This window comes from Protopterus annectens, chromosome 3.part0 (genome assembly GCF_019279795.1).
Source record: "Protopterus annectens isolate FY-2018-M chromosome 3.part0, PAN1.0, whole genome shotgun sequence".
NCBI classification, from domain to species: Eukaryota; Metazoa; Chordata; order Ceratodontiformes; family Protopteridae; genus Protopterus; species Protopterus annectens.
Genome location: NC_056731.1, coordinates 943,241,399 through 943,268,722, shown reverse-complemented (window position 1 = coordinate 943,268,722; position 27,324 = coordinate 943,241,399). Strand labels below are relative to the sequence as shown.

Below are 27,324 nucleotides of genomic sequence, written 5' to 3'. Positions count from 1 at the left end.
AGTCTTCAAGACTTCCAATATAACAAAACAGAATCTGGACAATGTAAAGGCATTGCTGCTAAATGCTAACAGCCTTAACATACATACACAAAACAAGAATCAACTTGCTGCAGACACTCCTTACTCTGGAATGCAGAGCTATACAAATAGTAATGGAGACCTGGTTCACGATCAACAACAGCACTCCATCAGTGCTGAGATTCACTGCCTACTATGCGTTTAGGCCCTCTGCACAACATGAAGGCACTAAAGGGTCATGTCTTTATATTTATGAAACAAAAGTTCACTTCCAGACCTGTTAGGACAATAACTTGAAGCTCCTTAAAGTCCAACTTACCATTAACAAAAGGGTATACTACAGGTGTTTGCATGCTAGCAGCTTATGACATACCTGTTTACTGACAATTGCTTGAAAAAGCAAGTGCTCAAACTTCCACTTGCCTGATTTTTTCATTTCTACATAGGTTCATCCAACACCCAACCTGTAAAATTATGTTAACCTATCATGACTTAAACTCTAACCCTAAAACTCCCACCCAGTTCCCAACCAGACTCCTCACACCCTTAACCTAAACCTCCACTCCCCCTCACCTTTCTAACCCTAAAGTCCCTGATCACTTCCTAAACCTAAAACTTCCCACCCACTCCATAACCACAAAATGCCCTCCTGCTCCCTCCACACGGCTACTCATGTTTGAGTATGAGTGACAGCAGAAGCCTACATGACATTCAAGTCCTTGCCTTTGAGATAGTGGTTTTCAAACACTTTGGACTTGAGAACCTGTTATGTTATCATATCATAACTAACTGTAAGATCCCCTCCATGTCCTCCTTGGACCATACCTCCTACCTGATTAGTATGGATTCTCTTGTCCATTAACATAAATGCCATTCTCCTTGGGGACTTCAATTACCTCGCTATCATTTGGGAGACCTACAAGTTATCTCAGATGTATGAACAGAGATTTCTAAAGTTCATAAATATAAACTCTCTGGACCAGTTAGTTTGCACCCCAAATAGAAGCAACAAAATCCTGGACTTGGTCCTTACCAATATGGGACAGCTCTGCTCCCTACCAATTGCAATCTTTTCCCTAGTCAAACTGGACCATTAATCAGTCATACAAGACCGAACCTGGAAGCTTCTTCCAATATTTTCATATTCAGAGACTATACTAAGGTTAATCTACTAAAACAAAGTGATTACCTGGCTAAATTTAAACATTCCTGTTAAATCCGATGACCCCACTGTGAGCAAAAAATCCTTTGCAAATTCTGTGCAAATGTGAATAGTTGTATAGATGCATCTATCCTCCCTCTGAAATTAAACACAATGGCAAATTAAAAATAACCCTCTGATGTCCTCTCCTCCTCCATAAGATACATCACAAGAGGTGTACCCTAAGATTCAGTCCTTGGGAGACTCCTCTTCGGCATTTGCATCTTGGAAGTCAAGGCAAATGTTAAGTGTTTATGGCTAAAGTTTGCATATGACTGAAACTATGTGCCCTACAAACTTGGTGCTATGATAAACTCCCCACAGCACACTAAAAGCCTCCAAGTGAGACTTTCCAAAACATATAGCCGGTATCAAAACCATGGACTAAAACTAAATGCTAAAAGAAAGCATCCTTCTGCAAGCGCATCTCCTATAACTATCACATCACCAACACATCCCACAAAACTGATCTAGTAGCTTGGGACCTGGAAATCTATGTAGACATGAACTGCCCTTTGATCTCCATGCATCCACTATTACAAGCCCTTTTTCATTATGCAGATTATTAGTATGGGTATGATGTCCAGGTCCAATGATGTGGTAATTCCATTGTACTGATCTTTGAATATAATGCTCCCTTATGTATGCATCTGCCCAAACACCTGGTACAACCTGGAAGACCACAATGCAATGATTTTTTGCAAAGAAAATCAAAGGCTTTGACCATAAAAACTAAAGTGACAATCAGAGGCCTAAATCATAAAAACTAAACTGACCATCTCAAAGCCCTGTCCCTCTTCTCACTATCATGTATACAGCTTCAGCAGACCCTATCCTTTCAGACCTACTCCAGATCAGCAAGTCCAACCATGCAAGATTTATCTCTTCTGCAAGACAAACAGAATGTGTTGGAGAAATAGATAAGTAACAGAGAAAACTGCTTTGTTGGAATTGTCTACCTCTCCATATAAAGCAAAGTACTTCTCTTACTTTATTCAAATGTACTCTGAACAACTGGATGGGGAACCACAAATTTGCCCCTGGCCTATCACCCATGTCCCTAATAGATAATGTATACATGTAAATGCCTGCTGGCTCTGGATTATTTATAATGAAATACAAGGGCTAAAAACTTTGTGCGAATACATGACTAGACTTAAAGATCCCAAAGGATTAACAGCCTAGGAAGTACCTATGAACCTATGGCAAGCTAATCATTCATGGCCATCAGTCCAATGGTCCAAAATGAAAACGCAAAGAAAATGAAATGCATGAAAAATTAAAACATATAAGAGAGATGGATTTACTTATCACATGAAGAAATAACGTCAGAAAGAGCCAGTACTGGTGCCATCTTGGCATTTTTGAGAGACCAATAATATTTATTTTTAATTTTTGAACAAATTAATCTGAATTTTTTTTTTTACTTTCCTCTGTTGTGATAGACTTTTTCCAATTCAACTCAGATAGCGGAAAGCACACAGGTACAGCTAATACAGCTAGATAAAATCACATATTAAGACACTGACTAGAGACATAGAACATGCAAGGTGATAATGGAATTCAATATCTCTGTATGGTAATCAATGCTAAAATACCTGTGATCTTCAGACATAGTGCAGGATTATGACTAATGCTGCCAAAGCTACCCATATTAGAAATAAACATGCTGCATTAACTAAACACACTATCTTAGCAAACATTCAAAAGGTTTCATATCAATTCGCCAATGCCTTAATCCATGAAATCCAAGCAATGTCTTTACAAGTTTTTAAGGATTGCATCTTTGCAAACATTACTACCAGTCATTCTGTGACTTTATCTTAAACCTTGCTCACCCTTTTACCCTACTTGTCATTTCAGACATCTCTAGCACTTCAGACTGGAAAATTCCACCAAAAGAAAAAGTACTTTAACCTTTAGGACTTTACATCCTGCCATCGCCCAGAATAATACCGCAGTACAAGGACAAAATTATTGACTTCAACAATTGGCTAAGCTTCTGGTGTTATTCTAAGGGGGCCCAGTATCACTCTGCCTGGGACAACATGGTCGACAGACCACGATGCTTTGCCAGAGATGGCATGCACCTGTCGCCCTTGGGATTCTGGATACTCTCCAAGGCTCTTGCCGCCCCTATAGTGCCTTTTTTAGGCAAGGCTCAAATGACAAATTCACCACCATAACAGGAACAGGCAAGCAAAAACTGAGGGTAATGCTACTCAATGCTAGAAGTCTAAATCTCAAAATGCACCCACTCGAGGTACTCCTTAAAATGGAGAACATCGATATCTGTGCAGTGACTTAGACCTGGTTCAAGGCTCTAGAGAGCCCCCCAGCATTACCAGGCTATAACTCATACCACACCTTTAGGTCATCTAACCTGGACCAGAGCACCAAAGGTGAAGGTGTGCCATATTCATTAAGGATATACACACCTCCAGGCTACTTGCGCAGCATAATGCATCCAAGGTTATCCAAGTGCAACTAACTCTGGGCAAAACTGCAATCCAAATTGTAGCTTGCTACAGATCCCCCACCATGCCCCAGGATTCCCACTCCTCTTTTCTTGATATACTGGAAAATATTACGGTTTAACCAAACACCCTAATAATGGGCGATTTCAACTACTCCACCATTAACTGGGAAAACTACTCATGTACCAACTCCTTCACTCAACAGTTTCTGGAATCCATAAATTCCAATGTCCTGGATCAACTTCTCCACACCCCCACCAGGGGCAACAATATCCTAGACCTAGTCATTACCAACATGAGTGACCGGTGTTCCACACCTGAAATCAACTCCTCGTTGGTCAGATCCAACCATAAGCTAATCACCCTAGATATCCGCATCCCACCCCCACTCACCATTAAGGAAACCACAGTAAAAAGTTTCTCCAAAGTCATCTTCATGCTTCTTAAGACAGAAGTGGCGAACTTCATGACACCCATGCAGATGGACAATACAGTTACGACTGCTGAATCTTACACAAATGCACTCTATAAGCACTTACACGAGTGCATGGATCGTGCTATCCCAAACAAAACCAAGATGCTATCCTCCAAAAAAAGGAAGCCAATCTGGTGGTTCCCTGCCATAAACAAACTTTACAACAGAAGGAAGAAACTGTTGCAAAAGAGATTAAAATCCCATGAGTGGAGGAGCTGCCTGGTTGGCCTCAGTAATTAGCTGAGATCCCTTATAAGATCCTCCAAAGCTAGCTTCGAAAACAAAATTGCCACTGGTTCTAAGGGCAGCCACAAAGCATTCTATAGCTATGTCAAGAATCTCAATGGCAACACCCAGATCTGCTCTGAGTTACAGCACAACGGTATGAAAATTACAGAACCAACTGATATTGCCAACATCTTGGCAAATAGGTTAAGTGCTAACTTTACCACCCTCTCATCCCCTAAAGGGCCCGTATCTATACAGGAAGAATGTAGAGTCCCTGTAATCACATCAATGCAGGTAAAAGCTGCACTCTCTAAAACAAAAACATAGCATCCATGGGACCGGACAACATCCCAGGCTGCGTTTTACACAAACTTCAGAACGAACTGGCTCCCCACCTAAGCACCATGTTCAATCATAGTCTCATGTCAGGCTTTGTACCCACTGAATGGCACACAGCAACAGTTATTCCACTTCACAAAGGGGGAGCCACCACTGATCCTGGGAACTTTTGCTCTATTAGCCTGACAAGCCTGGTATGCAAGACCATGGAACGTATCATCATGGAACTCAAACAAAGACATTGGTAACCTCCAAACTCTGGAGCCCACTCAGTTCGGGTTTGTGAAAGGCAGATCATGCCTTCTGAACCTGATTGACTTTTTTGAGGCAGTCACCAAAGCCGTAGACGAGGGTAAGGTGGTTCACACAGCCTGTCTTGACCTCGCCAAGGCTTTCGACACCATCTCCCATTCTGGAATTACAGCTAAACTCACTAAACTAGGTATAAATCCCTACGTCACAAGATGGGTTGCCAACTGGCTCACTGACAGAACCCACACTGTAAACGTTGCAGACTCCAAACCTGACTTCAAACTAGTGACAAGTGGAGTACCACAGGGTTCAGTCCTGGGACCTCTCCTGTTTGGTATCTACTTCTCTGAAGTACAGGCTAACACAGAAGGCCTCTGGCTAATGAAGTTCACAGATGACTGCAAACTAGTAGCCATAGTTGAGTCCACAAATTATGTGGACATCCTACAGAAGGGCCTCACTGAGACAGATGCCTGGTGTCAGAGGCATGGCCTTAAGCGCAATGCCAAAAAGTGCATTGTCACCCCTTTCGTAAAAACTCTGTACCCATGAACTACCACATAAACGGCAGTCTACTTAATGCTGAATGTGCGATAAGAGACCTTGGGACCCAGGTGGACAGTAGTCTCTCCTTTGATGATCACATCACCACAGTAGTCAGGAAATCCTTCTGTGTGGCACACCTCATCACAAAAAGGCTCTCATCCAGGAAAAAGAGGTCATTGTTCCCCTCTACTTCGCACTCATTAGACCCATTATAAAGTACAATGCCCCTTTTGGAATGTACCTCACAAGACATCTGCAGCAGCTGGAAAGGCCACAGAAGTACCTCACAAAGAGGACTACTGGCCTCAAACAGATGTCCTACATGGACCATCCAAAAAACTCCAGCTTTACTCTGTTGCATATCGCCTACTCCGAGGAGATCTCTGCCTAACATATAAAGCTATGTTAAACCCAGAGCTGTTGTACATGCTACACCTTAAGAAATCCCAGTCCCTCTGAGCTACACGCTCTAGGGACCTAAACCTTGTCACCACAATAAACAGGACATGCTGGAGGGATAGATTCCTATCCCAGAGACTTCTTATACTCTGGAACAAGCTACCCATCTATGTCAAGCAAAGTTGTTCATTAGCACTCTTCAAGAAAATCTTGATGAGTGGATGAGAAATAGGAAATACACCCCGGGGGATCTCTTCTGTAGCTCTGCTGGACAGGGGCACAGGAAATTAACTTTCTTGGGTGGCGTAAGCCAGGGAACCTTGTTGGCTAGGCTTACTTAGGCCCTTGGGCCAATAGCCTAATACCTACATATGAACCTATGTATTTCTCGGCATGACCCTATGACTATTCACCATGCTGCTTCATCTTTAATCCATCACTACAGGCACAATTCACCCTCGCCCCCAAACTTAAGCATTTACTTATCTTTCTTCTTCATAAAACAGATTCACCCTAACTGCCTCAGAACTATCATGACCTATCTCATCTCAAGACAGTGTACTTTTTCACAAAGCTGTAAATGAAATACACAAGTTTATTCTTCTTGCAGTCTATGGTCTACACCACTGTTTGCCCCTTCAGAAGAAAATCTGACTCTTGATCACTGTAATAATTATCACACTTCACTTGGCATCTCCAATTTTCAATCTCCTCAGGATGGAATACTTTGTACTGAGAGTATCAAACCTGTGGAAAGTAAAGTATGATCCTCACAAAATAAAACTTGTAACCCTTTGGCCTCTCATGAAAATATTTGAAAAGTGGTATACTTTAAGATTCTTGATAACATTGGGAAGAATGGCATTTTAACCAATGCCCAGCATGCTCAACATCATCTATCAAGATACAGATTCATTTGTAATAACATGGAAACATGGATGAAAGCTGGCATGGTTTAGGCCTCACATGTACAATGTGCGTTTTCATCAGCTGATCACAATCTTTTGGTGGAAAGGTTGGTAAAATGGAGAAAAGATAATGGTGTGGTTAGCTTTTTTAGCTATCGATTATCTAAGAGGAATCTTCAAATAAATACAGTTGTGTACACTTACCATAAATGTAGATGTTCGAGTGTATTCACTGTTGCAGTCATCACATTTGGGCTATCCCTGCCAAGGTAGCTTTCGGCTGGCCCGAATACCAGAGGTTTAGCATTTCTGCATTGGCTGCTGTCGCTTGAGGACTGACGTCAGGTCGTCAGTAGTATAAAGTAAGGCAGCAGACACCATTACATCAGTTTTTCTTGCCCTAACCTGTCAGGAGCCCCCAAAGAAGGAGGCCAAGTTTTGGTGGAAGAACCTCACCAGTGGAAAATAAATACCAATATGTCCCTTGTAAGGAAAGAAAGAGAATAAAGGGGGATGGAGTGAGGGAAACCAGGACTGCAACAGTGAATACACTCGAACATTCACATTTATGGTAAGTGTACACAAATGTACTATGTTCTTCGTGTTTCATTGTTGCTGTCATCACATTTGGGTAGATTCCCAAAGCTGAGGGAATGGGTGGAGGCAGTCAAGGAAACTATGGGCTGGCTAGGATGCCCCGCAAGACTGCAGAGGCAAACCCTGCCCTGGATTTGGAGAAGAGAGGCAGGTGGTAATGCTTGGTAAAATTGTGAGCAGATGTCCAGGTGGCAGCCTCACAGATGTCCCTGGTGGGGACTCCTATTAGGAATGCTGCAGAGGTGAAAGCTGCTCTGGTGGAGTGTGTCCTGATCTCCTTGGGGGGAGGCTTTCCATGCTGTTTGTAGCAGAAATGGATGCAGTGTGCTATCCGTTTGGAAATGGTTTGCTTGTAGATGGCTTTGCCTTCTGCCCCTGTAACAAAGCTAACCAGCAACTGATATGAAGGATTTAGTCCTATTCAGATAGAATCTGAGCTATCTTTGCACATCTAGAGAGTGAAGAATCCTTTCCCTCTTGTTCTGGGGATTAGGAAAGAAGGTGGGCAGATGAATGGATTGGTTGAGAGCCACACTGAACACCACCTTGGGCATAAAGGATGGGTTAGTTCTGAGGGATACCCTGTCTGCATGGAAGATGAAGGGTTCCACAGCCATGAGTGCTTGCAGCTTAGAGACTCTTCTGGCTGAAGTGATGGCCAGAAGGAAAGCTGTCTTCCAGGAGAGAAATTTTACGGTTCGAAAGGGGGCAGGGTGAGCTTTTCCAAGACAAAGTTGAGGTCCCAAGCTGGTGTTGGTGCCCTTCTTGGGAGCCTCAAGTTGCTAGCCCCCATGAGGAACTGTTTGATCAAAGGGTGTGAGAAAAGGGGCTGCTCAGTGGAAAAATGAGCAGAAATAGCAGAGGCATGATTTTTTTATAGAGGAGAAAGAGAGACCACTGTGTAGTAGGTCAGGTAAGTAATCCAGGATGAGAGGGATGGAGGTTGTGCTATATTGGCTCCATTAGCCTGGATCCAGGTGCAGAACCTTTTCCATTTTATCTGCATAAGACTTTCTGGTGCAAGGACATCTGGCCTCAAGGATAACATCCAGAACCTGTTTACTTAGACTGGCAGATTGGTTCAGGGTTAGGGAATAACCCAAGCTGCCAAACTGAACATCTGCAGTTTGGGATGCATGAATTCCCCTTCCCTCTGGGTCAGGAGGTTTGGAACCTAAGAAAGTTGCCATGGAGGCAGTGGGGACAGGCTGCGCAGGAAGGGGTACCAGTGTTGCTGGGGCCAGTCTGGAGCTATAAGAATGGTCCTTGGTTTTCCTCCCTTATTTTGAGCAGTACCCTGGGGATGAGAGGAGGGGGAAGAAAGGCACAGACCAATAGACTGACCCAGGGGAAGGACACGGCATCCACTTTCCAAGCCATGCAGTGATGCTCCCTGGTGCAGAATTTTCTTAGCTGAAGGATGGTGTGGGAGGCAAAGAGGTTGACCTTCGGGGTTCCCCATTTCTGAGTTATTAGGGTGAAGGTACTTCTGTTGAGTTGCCACTCGTGTGGGTCCAGAAGGTTCTGCTTAATTGGTCTGCCAGAGAGTTGAGAGATCCTGGCAGGAATTGCGCTAACAGGTGCAGTTGCATGAAAGAGGCTGTGAGCCAAAGGGTCATGGCCAGCCTGCATAGAGGGTACGAGTGAGTCCCTCCCTGCTTGTTGATGTACCACATCACAGTGGTGTTGTCCGTTTTGATCAGGAGAAAGTACAGTTTTGTACCTACCATAAATGTAGATGTTCGAGGATCCACATTGCTGCAGTCCTAACAATTGGGTAGTCCGCTGTCCCAGTCGGCCCGAATACCAAAGTATATGGCTGACGTCGGTCAAGGCGCATTAGTCTGACGTCAGGACGTCAGGGTACTAATGCGCATGACTGACGTCATATCCTCAGTCTTTTCTTGCCCCAGATGTCAGAAGACCCTAAAAAGACAAGGCCAAAACCAAAAACACCAAACACTCCTGCACCAAAAATATGTACAATATATACAAAATTACAAGAGTATAACCTCACCCACACAACCACCCCTAAACACAGAGGGAAGGAGGGAGGTAAATTGGACTGCAGCAATGTGGATCCTCGAACATCTACATTTATGGTAGGTACAAAACTGTACTATGTTCTTCATTCCACATTGCTGCAGTCCTAACAATTGGGTAGAATCCCAAAGCAGAGGTAAGGGAGGCTCGCAAATCATAAAGAAGCAGGAGCTGTCAACATGCCTTGCAAAATAGCTGTGGCAAAACCAGCCCTAGATTTAGAGTAGAGAGGAAGGTGGTAATGCTTAGAGAAAGTATGCACTGAACTCCAAGTAGCTGCCTCCAAAATATCCTTAGTTGCCACCCCCCTTAGAAATGCTGTTGAAGTGGCAGTAGCCCTAGTGGAATGAGGCCTAATCCCAGCTGGAATCTCCTTGCCATGATGGGAATAACAAAATGCAATGCAAAACCCAATCCACTTAGAAATAGTTTGTTTTGACACAGGCTTGCCCTGAGAACTCAAAGCAAAAGAAACAAACAACTGCTGAGACTGCCTAAAATCCTTAGTCCTGCTTAAATAATAACGCAACTGCCTGTGTACATCTAAAGTGTGCAAAATCTTTTCCCCCTTATTTTGGGGATCTGCATAGAAAGTAGGCAAATGAATAGTTTGGTTTAAAGCCACACTAGAAACCACCTTAGGCATAAAAGAAGGATTAGTACGTAATGATACCCTATCCTTATGGAAAATCAAAAAAGGCTCTACCGCCATAAGGGCCTGTAATTCAGAAACCCTTCTTGCAGAAGTAATGGCCAACAAAAAAGCAGTCTTCCATGACAAGTATTTCAATTCAGCAGTAGCCGCAGGCTCAAAAGGTTGTAGAGTAAGTTTCTCCAACACAAAATTGAGATCCCAAGCAGCAGTAGGAGCTCTACGTGGGGGTCTTATATTCTTTGCCCCTCTAAGAAATTGCTTGAACAAAGGATGCGAAAACAATGGTGGGTCACAATCATAGTGAGCTGAAATTGCTGCAGCATGAATCTTAATGGAAGAGAAAGACAAACCTTTGTCTAATAACTCAGTAAGATATTGAAGAGCCACACTCAAATTAGGCTCAGAAATCTCCAAATTCTTTGCTGCACTCCAAAATAAAAATCTCTTCCATTTTTCATGTACACTTTCCTTGTACTAGGTCTTCTGGCTTCCATAATCACATTTAAAACTTGTTGAGGAAGTTGAGACCTGCTGTGTTTCAAAACAGAATATGCCAGGCTGTTAGATGAAGAGAGTGAAGCTTGACATTGAGCAGGTGACCGTCCCTCTGAGACAACAGGTGTGGAATCAAAGGTAAAGGCCATGGAGGCTTCCTTACCAGACTCCTCAGTAATGGGTACCAGTGTTGCCGAGGCCAATCTGGAGCTATTAAAATCATCCTTGGCTTGTCTTGTCTGACCTTTAGGAGCACCTTTGGGAGAAGAGGCAGAGGTGGAAAGGCATACACATGAAGATTTTTCCAACTGAAAGAAAGAGCATCCACTTTCCAAGCTGTGTGATGAAACCTCTTTGTGCAAAACTTTGGCAGCTGGTGGTTTAGTGGAGAAGCGAACAGATCTATGTCTGGAGTTCCCCATGACACTGTCAATTTCGAAATACATGAAGATCCAGTTTCCACTCGTGGGGATCCATGATTTGTCTGCTTAACACATCTGCTAAGGAGTTCTGTGCTCCCGGCAGAAACCTTGCCTGAAGAGTTAGTTGCAAGCTGAGCAGTCTCCCATAAAATCATTGCTTGCCTGCATAACGGGTAAGAATGTGTTCCCCCTTGTTTGTTGATGTACCACATGACAGTTGTGTTGTCTGTTAGAATCAACACCTGCCCTGGAAGAAGTAACTCCTTGAAAGCCATTAATGCAAACTGGACTGCTAACATCTCCTTCATGTTGATATGTAGATGCTGTAGTCTGGCAGGCCACTTGTCTTGTATCCACTTTCCATTTAGATGAGCTCCCCAAGCAATGTCTGAGGCATCTGTCGTTAGAATCTGACTCGCCTCTGGCCGGGTCACAGAGAGTCCCTTGTTTAGGTGACATTCCTGAGCCCACCACAAAAATTCCTGTTGAATGCAAGGTATTATTTGAATGACAGTGTCCAAATCCTGGCAGTGCTGTGTCCATACATTTTGAGATACCATTGCAGCTTCCTCATATGCAGTTTGGCATTGGGAAGCACCAGAATACAAGATGCCATGAACCCTAAGGCTTGAAGGACTGTCCTTGCAGTCAGCCCGGACTGAAGAGATAGTTGATGGAAGTAAATGGAAAGATTCTTTTGTTTGTCCGGGGTTAAAAAGGCCATCTGGGCTGCTGTATTCAGTCTCACACCCAGAAAGCACATGTCTTGAGAGGGTACTAGACTGGACTTCATTTCGTTCACAGAATACCCTAGGCATCTTAGCACTGCTATCACATATTCCAAATGCTGTAACAGGTCTTCCTTTTCTTGAGCCAGAATCAGGCAGTCATCCAAGTAAGGATAGATTTGTATTCCTTTTAGCCTGAAGTAAGCTATCACTGGAGCCAGAACCTTTGTGAATACTCTGGGCGCAGTAGATAAGCCAAAGGGCAATGCAGAGAACTGATAATGGGAATTTCCAGCTCGAAAACGCAGATACTTTCTGCAACTTAGTCTGACAGGCACATGAAGGTAAGCCTCCTTGAGATCTAAAGTTACCATCCAGTGATCTTTGCCCAGCAGAGGTAAAAGCTGTTGTAACGTCAACATTTTGAACTTGGGAATGTCCAGATAAGTGTTGAGGATAGATAAATCCAAAATTGGTCTCCACGTGTTCCCCTTCTTTGGTACTAGGAACAGGCGAGAATAAAATCCTAGGCCCCTTTCTGGCACAGGAACCGGCTGAATGGCCCCTATTTGGAGTAACATAGAAATTTGCTTGTGAGCCTCTTTTCTTTGTAGAGGAGGAATGTCTGGCATGCCTTTGAAAGGAGGCAAGGTATGGAAATAAAACCTGTAACCGTGGTGAATGATATCCAAAACCCATCTGTCTTGGGTAATTAAATCCCAATTTTCTTTGAAAAGAGCCAGCCTTCCTCCCAAAGGTGCTACCAGACGAGAATGTACTGGCAGCTGAAAAGGCAGGTCATTGGGTCTGTTTACGAAAGGACTGACCCCTGCCCTCACCAGAAGTCTGAGCAGGTGAACTCCCTGTTCTAGGCCTAAAAGAACCTTGAGCTCTGCCCCTACCACGTCTAGACCTACCCCTAGACTGGGAATCATAAGCAGGATATGTCCATCCCTTAGTAGGCCAATTTCTACTAAACTTCGGAGGCTGCACCTGCAAAAAATCTTTAACAGTTTGCATAGACTTAGCCTTGTCCTCCATTTTCTTTAAAACTGCTTCCACAGGCGAACCAAACAACACGTCAGACTGTAATGGAGCATCCAAAATCCTTGTCTTAACATGCTCAGCTAAATTCTGATCCCTCAACCAGGCGTGCCTACGTAGAACAGAACCAGTGGCAGCCACCCTCGAGGAGGTCTGCACAGCATCAAAACCACATTGCAAGGAATGCTTACCCACCTGTTCAGACACATGAACTAAATCCTGCAACTCTTTACACTCAATACCTTCCGCCAGAGCATCCACCTTAGACTTCAATTGTGAAAGGAGATAATTTTGATATTTTAACATGTGAAACTGGCAATTCAACGCCCTCATGGCTAAAGTGGAAGAAGTATACACTTTCTTTCCCCATCTATCCAAAGCCCTTGCCTCTTTATCAGGAGGAACAGGATTTTTAACAACAGAAGCCTTAACACCTTTAGGCCCCTGAGAGACAGTTTCGGGTCTGCCCTGGGACTCTTAAAAGATACTTATGAGCTTCAGGCACCCTATAGTACCTATCTGGTTTAACTGGGGCAGGAGGCAAAGAATCAGGGTTCAGGGAAGCCTCTGCAAAAACATCTTCCACCACATTCAGAACAGGAGGTATAGCTAAAGGCCTATGCTGGGGTAAAAACAAAAATTCCCTAAGCCTCTTCCTGGAATCAGAAATCTTGACCTTCCCATTTAAAATGCTCCCTCATGGAATGAAGAGTCTCTGAAAATGAAAAATCCTCAGGAGGAGAAGCTGAAGGAGTAGAATCATACACATCAGAATCAGAATAAGGAGGATACTCCTGCAAGTCTTCAGCCGAAGACTCAGAAGCCTCCGAACACTGCTCAAAACTCTCAAACTCAGGTTCCACCCTAGGCCTCTTATCAGGAGGGGGCATAGAACCTCTAATCATAGTAATCAAATCCTCTGCCATTTTAAGCATATGTTTCTTAGGCAAAGATCCTGAAGAGCTAGGAGAAACCCCCACTGAAGTTAAACCTGGCCTGCCTCTCAAGGAAGCCTTGGAAACAGAAGGGGAGGCTCTAACCACCTTAGGAAGAGAGGGAAGAACAGCCACCTGAGAAGCCCCTTCAGCCTGGCCTACCTCCTGAGAGGACACATCCTGTAACAGTAAAGTCTCTCCCTGAGACTCCAAAGAAACTCCTGGCAGAACCTCCGGCTCCACTGAGCCTTGTAAAGAACCGACGTCCGGGACTGTCGGTTCTTCCAATCTAGGCTTTGCTGCTTTGTCCTTGCGCTTTTTGGACGAAGCGGGCGTCGGAGCATCCGACGGCATTTTATAATTACAACGCTTCCCAAACACTAACCTGGCACAGTCTAACCTTCTCTTAATAGTGCGTTTGTTAAACCTTGCACAAGAGCGGCATCCAACAACGTCGTGCTCAGGCCCTAAACAAGGTATACACAAGGTATGGTAATCCCTATGAGGTATCTGTTTCCCACAAGAAATACAGTTATTCACTTTTTTTGACATCCGGTTAAATACTGAGGCAAGAAAAAACCAAAATATTCCCCAACGGGGTACTTAGCCAACTTTGATTCGGTCTGAAACTCCGACTTCGGAAAATTTCAGAACGCAAACCTGCACTCGCAAAACTGCTTCTGCATCGGACCATGTGGCAAAAAAGACTGAGGATATGACGTCGGTCATGCGCATTAGTACCCTGACGTCCTGACGTCAGACTAATGCGCCTTGACCGACGTCAGCCATATACTTTGGTATTCGGGCCGACTGGGACAGCGGACTACCCAATTGTTAGGACTGCAGCAATGTGGAATGAAGAACATCCCCTGGAGAGAGAAGGGGTTTGAAAACTGTCAAGGCATGCTGCACAGCCATCATCTCTTTTAGATTGATGTGCAGGGGGATTTGTTGTGGGCTCCATTGGCCCTGTATGCATCTGCCATTCAGGTGTGCACCCCAAACATAGTCTGATGCATCTGTGGTGAGGGTCTGGGTGGCGGGGGGTGGGAAGAAGGGCAGTCCCTTGTTGTGGGAGCAAGCTGTTGCCCACCAAAGAAATTCCTTTCCAGGTCTAGAGAGTGTTGACACCAAAGGCTCTTTTAGGTACCAGTGAAGTTTCCTCATGTGCACTCTGGCACATGGAATGATTAGTATGTACGATGCCATGAACCCCAGATATTGCAGAATCTTCCTTGCAGATAGCTGGGGCCTGGTGGCTAGTTGAGAGAAGTAGGGTGTCAGGAAAATGTGTTTCTCTGGTGTAAGGAATGCCATCTGGGATGCTGTGTCCAGACTTGCTTCCAGGAAGATTATCCTTTGGGTGGGCATCTGTTTGGACTTCTTTTCATTGATTGCGCATCCTAGGGAGGTTAGTAGTGTCAGGTGCTTGAGCAGCTTTTCCTGGCTGTTTGCCTGAATAAGGCAGTCTAAGTATGGGTAAATCTGAATATGTCTTTGTCTGCAAAAGGCAATGGCTGGAGCCAGGCATTTTATAAAAACTCTGGGAGTAGTAGATAAGTCAAAGAAAAGCGCAGAAAACTGAAAGTGTTGAGGATCCTGCCCTGAAGCATAGATAATTCCTGCATGATTCCCTGAAAGGAATGTGGAGGTAGGCCTCTTTTAGATCTAGTGTGGCTAGCCAAGCGTCCTTGGAGAGCATGGGTAGCAGCTGCTGGAGGGTGAGCATTTTGAATTTTGGGATCACCAGGAAGGTGTTTAGAATTGATAGATTGAGGATGGGGCACCAGGTGCCCTCTTTTCTGGGCACCAGAAAAAGTCTGGAGTAGAAGCCTTGGCCTATATGTGCTGCAGGAATGTGTCCTACTGCTCTCATAGAGAGAAGGGAAAGGATTTGCTTTTGAGCCTCTGCCCACTGATATAGTGGTAGATCTGGGAACCCTTTTGGGGTTGGAAGGGTATGGTAGGAGAATTTGTATCCCTGAGACACAATGTTCAGAATCCATTGGTCTTTGGTTATGGTGGCCCAGGTGCTTGAGTGAAATGAGAGTTTTCCTCCTAGGAGTAAGTGAAGGTGGGCAGAGGGAGGAGGTGAGTCATTGTGAGTTCTTACCATAAGGGGCTGGCTTAGAACTCCCTGGTTTTGAATTGGAGTTAGTCCACTGCTTAAATCTCTGCATTCCCTGGGGCTGCTGTTTGGGGGGGGGGGGGGGTCTGTTTCCATGGGGCCTAGGCTGGGCTGGTTTACTCGAAGTAGGCAAGGACCAGTGCTTGGAGGGACAATGCCTGCTGAACCTAGGAGCTGGACTTGTAAGAAACCCTCAACTGTTTGCATAGATTTTGCTTTTTCTTCCATCTTTTTTTAAGACCTCTTCTGCCTTAGTGCCAAATATGTTATCTTTGTGCAAGGGGGCATCCAGTAATTTAGATTTGACATGGTATGGCAGGGGTTGTTCCTTAAGCCATGCATGTCTTCTAATGACAGATCCAGTGACTGCTGCCCTGCAAGAAGCTTCTAGGGTGTCAAAACCACAGTGCAAAGTGTGTTTAGTTACTTGGCTTGCAGAATGCATTAAGTCTTGTAAATTTTTAAATTCTGCCCAAGCAGGAAGAGAAGACATATTTTGTTTAAGGAGTTCCAGGGTATGTTGCTGAAATTTCAGCATATGGAACTGACAATTTAGTGCCCTGATAGCAAGAGTAAGCTGAGATGTACACTTTTTTACCCCATCTGTGCAATGCTTGGGAATCCCTGTCTGAGGGTGTGGGATTCTTAGCAGAGGTTGCTTTAATCCCTTTTGGCCCTTGAGAATTGACCTCAGGGTCAGCGGTTGGATTTTTAAAAAGATATTTGTGTGAGTCAGGGACTCTATAGTACCTGTCTGGTTTTCTGGGAGCAGGAGGTAGGGCGTCAGGAGTCATGCTGGATTCAAGGAAAACATCATCCATAACATCCAGGACTGGAGGGATGGCCAAGGGTCTGTGTTGCGGAAGATCTAAATTCCCTGAGTCTCTTTTTTGGCTGAGGGTAGTCCTGACACTCACATTGGAAATGCTTCCTTAAAAGTAAGCTACTCACTGAGTACTGGAGGACTGACAACTAGCTTAACGGAAGCATCGTCGGTAAGTTCGGACCTGTGCAGTCTGTCTTTTCGAAAAATCTGCTGTCAGATGGCTTACTGAAGCTATATCAGAATTCAATGACTGTAAACAAAAATATATGGCTACAATAAGGGCCCGACGATGGATAGTTCAGGCATTGAACAAAGCACAGTAGCGACAACGGGGGACATAGTGGTCTGGGCCTAAACAAGTGAAGCAGTAAGAGTGGAATTCTCGGTGTGGTATTAGCTTTCCACAGGCGAGACGATTATTAACTTTTTCTGACATTGGTTAGTGCAAGAAAAAAGGATCAGTTCGGAGATGAAACTCAGGTAGCGGCAGACCGGCACTCATGCAAACTGCTTCTGCTTCGGGCTCCATGGCAAGAAAGACTGATGTAATGGCGTCAGCTACCTTACTTTAGTCTACTGACGACCTGACGTCAGTCTTCAAGCGACAGCAACCGACACAGAAATACTAAGCTTCTGGTATTCGGGCTAGCCGAGGGCTACCTTGGCAGGGATAAGCCAAATGTGATGACTGCAACAGTGAAACACAAAGAACATTCACTGAGTTACTGCACACTGAGTTGCAGAATGACAGTCTCTATCTGGCACTAGCTTCATCTCAAAATAACTATCAATCCTACTCAAAAAAGGACTGTAATGACATTAAGCATGATGCAGAGACTTAAAGGCGCTGGCACTCTTCTCCTCCTCCTCCTTTATGACCCTCTACTACAATTATCTTTTATATCTCCAAGCAAAAATAAAGATATTATTCATGAATAACTGCTCTTTTAAGGATCATGCAGATGGCCTATCCACAAAGTTCTCTAACATCTGATCTTTCATTATAAAATGTTTAAAATCTGCTGACATCCAAAACAATGTCAGCCCTTGTAGTCAACCTGCTTTCAATATGCACTTCCTGTTACTGCACTCATCTCATCTTAAGACAGTCCTTTTCAGAAAGCTGTAAATGAAATTTGCAAGTTTATTCTTCTTACAGACTATGGCATGGTCTGCTCCTTCAGAAGAAATTCTGACTCTCGATCAGTGGAATAATCCCCAATTTCAAGCTCCTTAGGAGGGAATATAGCAACCTTTTAGAAGTTTGAGACTTTGTACTGTCACAGTATCAAAATTGAGAAAATAATGTAGTATCCCCAAAGTAAAAGCAAACTGCATAACTCACTACTCCATATTAAAGGCTTTTTATGTAGGGAAGTAAACCTTCCTGCAGCCCCCCACCCCCACTACCAACTAAGGGAAAAGAGGGAATTCTGCAAGATAGTGATTTTGACCCGGCATATACTTCCCTGTAATCAAACTTAAATTCTGATGGTTCCAAGGAACATACAGTGGAAACACATTGGAATACTGCTCTTCCACCCCCGCCCCCAACACCAGACTTACTATTAAAAGCTGTAACGATCTTCTCTAGGTCAAAGAACTAGGGTACCCTGCTGCTTGCAAAGCATTCTTTTATACCTGATCTGGGGAAAATATTCTCCAAGCCTGAACCAGCCTGCTACAGAAAAAACATAGATACAAGAAATGAGCTTATCTGTCCATATTCCAAAACCAGCTAAAACAATTCCATGAATACCGTTTCAGGAACAATGGTTAAGCTTGATTGGTCTCTCTCTCATCTATCTGCCTGATTTTGTTTAACTTAACCCAGTCATCACTAGTCTTATTTTACTTCTGTCACAGTCAAATTGTGTCTCAGTTTTAGACATCAACGTATTAATTATTCTGCTGTTACACTTCACTCTGCATTTTTCTTTTGCTACAAAATGTTTTTGTTTGTTTGTTTGCTTTACTTGCATTATTTAGTAATATATTTTATTCTATACTCTATTGTATACCTGTATCTCCACAGCCTGCATTGTGGTTAGAAAGGATCCCAGTACACTTACCCAGTAAAATAAATAAAATAATATGTTAAATTAATGGTACCATGGGTCTTGATGCTACAGCCTCCTATATTCTTTTATTTGCTTTAGCAATGAGGGACTGTGCTTTTGAAATATGAACTGACACTGTGCTAATACAGCAAAGAAGACAGTTCAATACCACACAGGCAAGGTTTTCATATGCAACAGTGGACAGCCCATTAGGTGATAGGGCACGGCAATCCGCTGAAAGTTCTGATCTGCCTCAGTAAAGAGAAAGCGACTTACCATGTCTGATCACTGCTTGGTAAAGCCCAATGGGATAAGTTTAAAGGGCTCTAAAGTAAAAATGGGGTTTAATCAGATCAATATACAATTAATGATGTACGAATGGTAGTGTAGTGCAGACACGGTTGTGTAGGCACACATAAAAGCACACCTGCACCCAGAGATACCAAGGATCAACCATGAAATACAGCTGCCCCCAATATGATGCAGACTGCTAGTTTTTTAACTCCTTCCATGCTGGCTAACCAATGCCTACCATTTCAAGGTTATCCTAACACTGGTCACCCATCTGATGAAGGATCGTGTCAGGTGTAGCAAACCAGGTAAAAGTAAGTGTACATGCATGAATGCTACTAACCAACCACAGAGGTCAACAAGGGCTAGCAAAAAATGAACAAGATTTTATATCTGACTCGTTAATCCCTTCAAAGTAACATAAGTTTTTGCATCGTGCTTACCTTACAGTCAGTATGCCAGAGTGCAAGTATCAGATTTCTTAGAGCTAGATACATAGTTGGGTCTCTTGAATATTCTGGAAATTCATACAGCTCATCAAGTTCCATCACATCTGGTCTTACACAAAGAGCTTTCCCACATTCATTAGGCTGATAAAAAGGCTGGAAGTACTGGCACATCCATGAAACTACAGAAAAGAGACACATTGCTGTTGAGTAGTACATATTGTTCATAGAGAAAACATTCTGTTGCATGCTCTTATAAATGTTATTTTTACTGAAAAAAATCCAGTACAGTACACATAGAGATTAGTGAAGTCTCCTATAAATGCACCCACAGCCATGACCAAATATGCATCCTCTGTTTTGTATAGCCTTCAGTTAGTATCTGTATTCTTCAGTCACTGTAACAGAGACCTACTGCTTATGTTCTCACTTCCAGTGCTGTAACTGTTCACTAGATTTTTAAACATTAATTTAGTGACTGTACAACGTAAATATTGTTTTACAACACTTAGCGCATCACTCTCACCACAGACGTACCACTGACCTTAAAAAGTTTAGTACCCACATTCTATGGGTTATACTCCAAGCTGAGAAACATCCTCATGCCCACCTTAGTACATGCCAGCTACTGCAGAGGATTTAGGCTCTGAGTTGTTAATGAGCTGACACCTCCTGGAGCCAAGGGGTAGCACAGTTTAAGTCCTTTTGCCTCTGCGCCCCTATTATGTGAATCTGAGCAAGTTACTTAATAGCAAGTGCTCAGATGTCACCCCTGAAAAGGGACAATTGCATTCAGTGAGCTTGCACATTTTAATGTATAAAACAAAAAAAAAAGAAAATTACTCCCAAAAAGTTGTGGTCCCCAGTTCAACAAGTCTCACTAGAAGGAACACTCTACAGAAAGTACAGTTGTGTACACTTACCATAAATGTAGATGTTCGAGTGTATTCACTGTTGCAGTCATTACATTTGGGTAATCTGCTGGCAGGTTGCCCTCAGTCAGCCTGATTAAAGTCTTGGGTCCTGCTGTCCCTTCTTCCATGACGTTAGGTCGTCAGGGGTATAAAATATGCAGCTGATGCCATTACATCAGTTTTTCTTGCCCCAGATGTCAGGTGCCCCCCAAATGGGGAACAAAATACACACACACACACAATATATATATATATATATATATATATATATATATATATATAATTAGAAACACAAAAATATACCTCCAAACAAAAGCAAATACACCAAAAAGGCTTTTAAGCATAGTAAAAGAAAGAAGAGGTATAGTAAAAGGAAAAACAGGGGGCTGGAGGTAGGGTAACCAGGAATGCAACAGTGAATACACTCGAGCATCTACATTTATGGTAAGTGTACACAACTATACTATGTTCATCGTGTTTCACTGTTGCAGTCATTACATTTGGGTAGATTCCCAAAGCTAAGGTTGGGAGGATAGATTTATACAGCATTAGGAACAGCTATAAGGCCCTGCAAAACAGCAGTGGCAAAGTCAGCTCTGGATTTAGAGAAAATTGGTAAGTGATAATGCTTGGTGAAAGTATGAACTGAATTCCAGGTAGCAGCTTCTAGAATATCCCTGGTAAGAACACCTCTGAGAAAGGCTGCTGAAGTAGATGCAGCCCTGATGGAATGAGATCTGATCCCCTGGGGGATAGGTTTTCCATGGTGCTTATAACAGAAATGCTTTGAAATAGACTTCCCCTCTGCCCCTGCAGCAAATGCTACCAGCAGTTGTTCAGATTTTCTTTGAGATTTAGTCCTGTCCAAGTAGAATCCAAGGTGTCTGTGTACATCCAATGAATGCATAATCTGCTCTCCCTTGTTCTGTGGATTGGGAAAGAAAGTTGGCAAATGAATGGACAGATTAAGAGCCACACTGGATACCACCTTGGGCAAGAAAGATGGATTGGTCCTGAGTGACACCCTGTCCGCATGAAAGATGACGAAAGGCTCCACTGCCATAAGGGCATGTAATTCAGATATCCTTCTAGCTGAAGTGATTGCTAAAAGGAAGGCTGTTTTCCAGGAAAGAAATTTTAAGTCTGCAGTTGCAGCTGGCTTGAAAGGAGGTAGAGTGAGTTTCTCCAATACAAAGTTAAGGTCCCAGGCAGGGGTTGGAGCTCTCCTGGGTGGTCTCAAGTTTTTGGCCCCTCTGAGATACTGCTTTAGAAGAGGATAAGAGAAGAGGGAGGGGTCTGTGTTGTAATGAGCTGCAATGGCTGAGGCATGGATTTTTATGGAAGAAAAAGACAGACCCTTGTGAAGCATCTCAGTTAAGTATTGCAAAATCTGAGGTAAACTGGGCCCTGCTGTGCTCAACCCTTGAGATTGATTCTAGGCACAGAATCTTTTCCATTTGTCAGCATATTTTCTAGTACTAGGTCTTCTCGCCTCCAAAATGACATCCATCACAGGTTTGCTGAGGGATGCTAAGGGGGAATTTAAGTGATTAGCCAAGCTGCAAGATTCAATGTTTGGAGCTGAGGGTGCAGAATTTGGTTCTCCTGCTGAGACAGCAAAGAAGGTGTCTGAGGCAGGTGCCACAGAGAAATGTGCGACGCACTGCGCAGGAGTGGGTACCAGTGTTGGCGAGGCCAGTCTGGAGCAATCAAAATCATTTTTGGTTTTTCCTGTTTGACTTTTAGTAGAACTTTGGAGAGCAAAGGCAGAGGGGGGAAAGGCATAGACTGATAGGTTTCTCCAGTTGAAAGACAGAGCATTCACTTTCCAGGCTTTTTTGTGATGAGTTCTTGTGCAAAATTTGTTCAACTGGTAGTTCTGGGGTGAGGCAAAAAGATGTATGTCTGGGCTCCCCCATTTGCATGTCAACATGTTGAAAATCCGTGGTTCCAGTTTCCATGCATGAGGGTCCATGAGAATTCTGCTTAGTTCGTCTGCCAGAACATTCTGCTTTCATGGCAGGAATTAAGCTTGTAGTTGTACTTGGTAGCTCAAGGCCGTGTTCCACAATGCCATGGCTAGTCTGGAGAGCGGGTAGGAGTGTGTACCACATAACCGTGGTGTTGTCCATCTTTATCAGTAATTGTCCTGGATGAAGGTAGTCCTTGAAGGCTGTCAGTGCATTCTGTACAGCTAGCATTTCTTTTTGATTGATATGAAGGTGCATTTCATTTGGGCTCCATTTGCCCTGAATGCACTTCCCTGCCAGATGAGCCCCCCCATGCATAGTCTGATACGTCTGTAGTTAGGGTTTGGGTGGCAGAGGGTGGTGTGAATGCCAGTCCCTTGTTTTGGTGGCAGGCCTCTGCCTATCATAGGAACTCTAGGTGCAGGCAAGGTATGATAGGAATCATTGTTTCCAGGCTATGACAATGTTGACTCCATAAACTTTTTAAGTACCACTGAAGTTTCCTCATATGCAGTCTTGCATATGGAATTAGAAGAATGCAGGAGGCCATGAACCCCAACACGTGCAGTATTTGCCTTGCAGATAGCAGGGTTTTTGTGGCCACCTGTTTGAAGTAAGTCACCAAATGAATTTGCTTTTCTAGTGTAAGGAAAGCCATCTCGGCAGCTGTATTCAAGCTTGCACCCAGGAATGTAACCTTTTGAGAGGGTACCAGTTGAGATTTCTTTTTGTTTATGGTGTACCCTAGACAGGTTAGAACTCTTGTTACAAACGCTAGATGTTTTAGAAGAATGGCCTGGTTTTCTGCCTGAATTAGACAATCGTCCAGGTATGGATATATCTGAATATTTCTTTGCCTGCAAAATGCAATTATTGGAGCCAGGCACTTTGTGAATACCATGGGCGCAGTAGACAAGCCAAAGGGCAGTGCAGAGAACTGATAATGCATGCAGCCTGCTTTAAAGCGTAGGGAATCTTCTGCAAGATTCCCTGATTGGGATATGCAGGTAAGCCTCTTTTAAATCGAGAGTTGCCAACCAGGCATCCTTGCCAAGCATAGGAAGTAACTGGTGAAGAGTCAGCATCTTGAATTTTGGAATGTCCAGAAAGGTGTTTAGATTGTGGACAGGTCCAGAATTGGTCACCATGATTTCTCTTTTCTGGGTAACAGGAAAAGTCTGGAATAGAAACCTTGTCCCTTTTCCTCTTCTGGTACTAGTTGAATAGCCCCCCATGTTTAGGAGGGAATTAACTTGTTTTTGAGCCTCTGCTTACTGATTTGGGGGCAGGTCTGGCCACCCATTTGGAGTTGGCGGCGTGTGGAAATGAAATCTGTATCCCTGGGACACTATATTTAAAACCCATTTTTTCTGGGTTACAAGTTGCCAGTTTCTTGAATGAAGAGCCAGTCCCCCCCCCCCAAAGGGGCGGCTAAGAGGTGAGTGCTTGGTAATTTCAAAGGGAAGTCATTGAGACTGTTTACCATAGGGTGGTGCTTGTTGTTTCCAAATTTGGAAGTGGAAGCACCCCATTGCTTAGTTCTGAAAGTCCCTTGGGACTGAAACCTGGTGCTTTTGGAATGTCTGGGTTTGGCCGTAGAGGCTCTGGAAGGAGCTGGAAAGGACCAGTTCTTAGTAGGCCAATGCCTACTAAATCTAGGAGGTTGCACTTGTAAGAAATCTTTCACAGTTTGCATAGATTTAGCTTTATCTTCCATCTTTTTTAGAACTTCTTCAGCCTTATCCAAATAGGCGGCCCTGCTGTAAAGGAGCATCCAAAAGTTTTGCTTTAACATGATCAAGCAGAGATTGCTCCTTAAGCCAAGCATACCTTCTAAGCACAGGCCCAGTAACAGCAGCACTACAAGAGGCCTCTAAAGAATCAAAACCACATTGCAAAGTATGTTTGCCAACTTGTTCAGCTGAATGCAATAAATCCTGCAAGTCTTTATTCTCCACACAGTCAGAAATCAACATAATTTTCTGTTTAAACAGTCCCATAGGTTCATAGGTTCATACTAGGCTATCTGCCCTAGGGCATTTATAAGCCTAGCCAGAATGTGTTTGGCTTTCGCCACCCATTTTAAATTTATTTTGCTATGCCCTTTTTCGAGGTTAGTATACTGTGCCTCTGTCTAACAGTGACACAGAAGTGATACCCGGGGTAAACCTACGATCTCCCATCCACTCATCAAGATTCCTTTTGAAGAGAGTCAATGAGGGACTCTGCCTAATCTGGACTGGGATTTTATTCCAGAGTGAAGGGAGCCTCTGGGTTATGAATCTGTCCCTCCAGCATGTCCTATTTATTTCAGTGCTGAGGTTCAAGTCTCTCGAGCGTAGCTCGATGGGATTTGGATTTTCTGAGGTGCAGCATGTCCATTAATTCCGGGTTGGACATGGCTTTATACGTCAGGCACAGATCGCCTCTGAACAGGCGGTATGCCACTGAGTAGAGCTGGAGTTTCTTTAACCGGCAGCATATGGCATCTGTTTGAGCCCTTTGATCCTCTTGTTGAGGTACTTTTGGGGTCTTTCCAGTTGCTGCAGGTGTCTGGTAAGGTACATCCCAAAAGGGCATTGTACTCAATTATGGGCCTGATGAGGGATGAGTAAAGAGGCACGATGATGTCCCCTGATCTAGATGTGAATCCCTTCATGATTAGGTGGGCTATATAAAATGTTTTTCTAACCACTTTGGCCACGTGGTTGTCAAATGAGAGATTGCTATCAACTTGGGTCCCCAGGTCCCTAATTACTTCTTCTGTACTTAATGGATTACCACCTATGTGGTAATTTGTGGGCACTTTGTTTTTGCCAAAGGGGATGACTATACACTTTTGGCATTTAGCTTGAGGCCATGGCTCTGGCACCAGTTGTCTGTTTCTATGAGGCCCTTTTGGAGGATGCTTGTGTTGGCTGGAGAGTCGATTATGGTGCCCAGTTTGCAGTCATCTGCGAACTTGGTCAGCCACAGTCCTTCCGTGTTGGCCTGTACCTCCGAGAAATATATACCGAACAAGAGAGGTCCCAGGACTGAGCCTTGTGGGACACCACTTGTAACTGGTTTGGAGTCTGACATGGCTCCAGCAATTCTAACCATGTGGGTTCTGTCCTTGAGCCAATTTGCAATCCATCTAGTGACATAGGGGTTTATATTTAAGCTGGTGAGCTTATCTATAATGCCCGAGTGGGGTATTGTATCGAAGGCTTTTGCGAGGTCCAGGTAGGCTGTGTGGACCACCTTCCCCTCGTCAATGGCCTTGGTGACTGTTTCAAAGAAATCAACCAGGTTTAAGAGGCAGGATCTGCCCTTAACAAAGCCGAACTGGGTAGGATCCAGTGTTTGTAGGTCCCCAATATCTTTATTTATGAGGTCCATGATGATCCTTTCCATAGCTTTGCAGACCAAGCTAGTCAGGCTTATGGGGCGATAGTTTCCAGGATCCGTTGAGGCACCACCTTTATGGAGACGGACCACTGTTGCTGTACGCCACTCTTTGGGCACATATCCTGTAGTAAGGCTGAGATTGAACAGTAGTTTTATGTTTGGGTTTAGCTCTTCTTGGAGTTCATGTAGGACGCAGCCCGGGACACCGTCTGGTCCCATTGATGCTATGTTTTTTGCTTTGGAGAGGGCGGCTCTTACCTGAGCATCTGAGATGTCAGGGGGGCAGCACTCTGCTGGGATAGATATTTGCCCTTTTGGTGGGGAGGGGGGGAGAAGTTTGCGCTGAACCTGTCAGCTAGGATGTTGGCAATGTTTGTGGGTTCGGTGTATTTTTTGTCATTTTGGACCAATTCTGAGCATATCTGGGAATTACCACCCAGGTTCCTAACATAACTAAAGAAAGCCTTGTGATTATCCTTAGTGTCCTGTGCAATTTTTCTCTCGAAGCTGGCCTTAGACAATTTTATGTGTGCCCGTAGTTTTTTGCTAATACTGATCAGTGATGCCTTCCCTTTTTGGGATTTTGCTCTATCATTTAGTAGCTTCCTCCTTCTATTGTATAGTTTGTTTATGGCTGGGGTCCACCAGACAAGACGTCTGCCTTTGGAGGATTGGGTCTTGGTTTTATTTGGGATCGCATGATCCATGCATTCCTGAAGGTGTTCATAGAATGCGTTTATAAAGGATTCTGCGGTCTGGGCATTTTCCACAGGCCCGGGGGCTTTGAAGGATTCCACTTCAGTTTTGAGGAGTGTGAAATTTGCTTTAGAGAAGTTTTTCACTGTGGTTTTCTGGGCAGGGGGTGGGGTCGGGATGTGAATATCCAGTGAGATTAGTTTATGGTCTGATCTTACCAGTGAGGGATACACTTCTGGTCTGGAGCATAGAGTCCCCATGTTGGTGATGATCAGGTCCAGTATGTTTTCCCCTCTTGTAGGAGTGGTAACAAGTTGTTCCATAGCATCTGAGTTTATAAATTCTAGGAACCTTTGGGCTAGGGTGTTGGAGCTAGAGTAATGCTCCCAGTCTATGTTTGGATAGTTGAAGTCGCCCAATATAATGGTGTTTGGAGAGACCTTCATATTTTCCAGTGTTCTCAGGAAGGCCGAGTGGGGTTCCTGGGTTTGGGAGGGTGGTCTGTAGCAGGCTATAAACTGAAAGGCAGTTTTACCCACTGTTAGTTGCACATGGATAGTCTCTTATGCTTCGTGCTTTGCCACCAACCTGGAGGTGTGGGTATCTTTGATGAATATCGATACTCCCCCTCCTTTTGTAGTTCGGTCCAAATTTTGGGGCCGAAAAGCATGGTATGAGGTATAGCCTGGTAGTGCTGGGGTGCTCTCAGGAGCCCTGAACCAGGTTTCTGTTACTGCACAGATATCGATGTTCTCCATGCTAAGGAGAGTTTCGAGTGCGTGCACCTTGAGGTTTAGACTTTTGGCGTTGAGTAGCATTACTCTTAGTTTCTTATCCCTTG

General features: G+C 44.0%; 1 protein-coding gene across 1 annotated transcript in view; it reads right to left on the bottom strand.

The window, feature by feature from the left end:
- Window positions 1-27,324, bottom strand: part of KDM1B (lysine demethylase 1B) — a 1,151,880-nt gene that overhangs the window by 674,290 nt on the left and 450,266 nt on the right. The window contains exon 9 of the mRNA XM_044065274.1: window positions 19,511-19,695. Coding sequence (XP_043921209.1) covers window positions 19,511-19,695 — 185 coding nt within the window. The remainder of the gene's footprint in view (window positions 1-19,510; window positions 19,696-27,324) is intronic.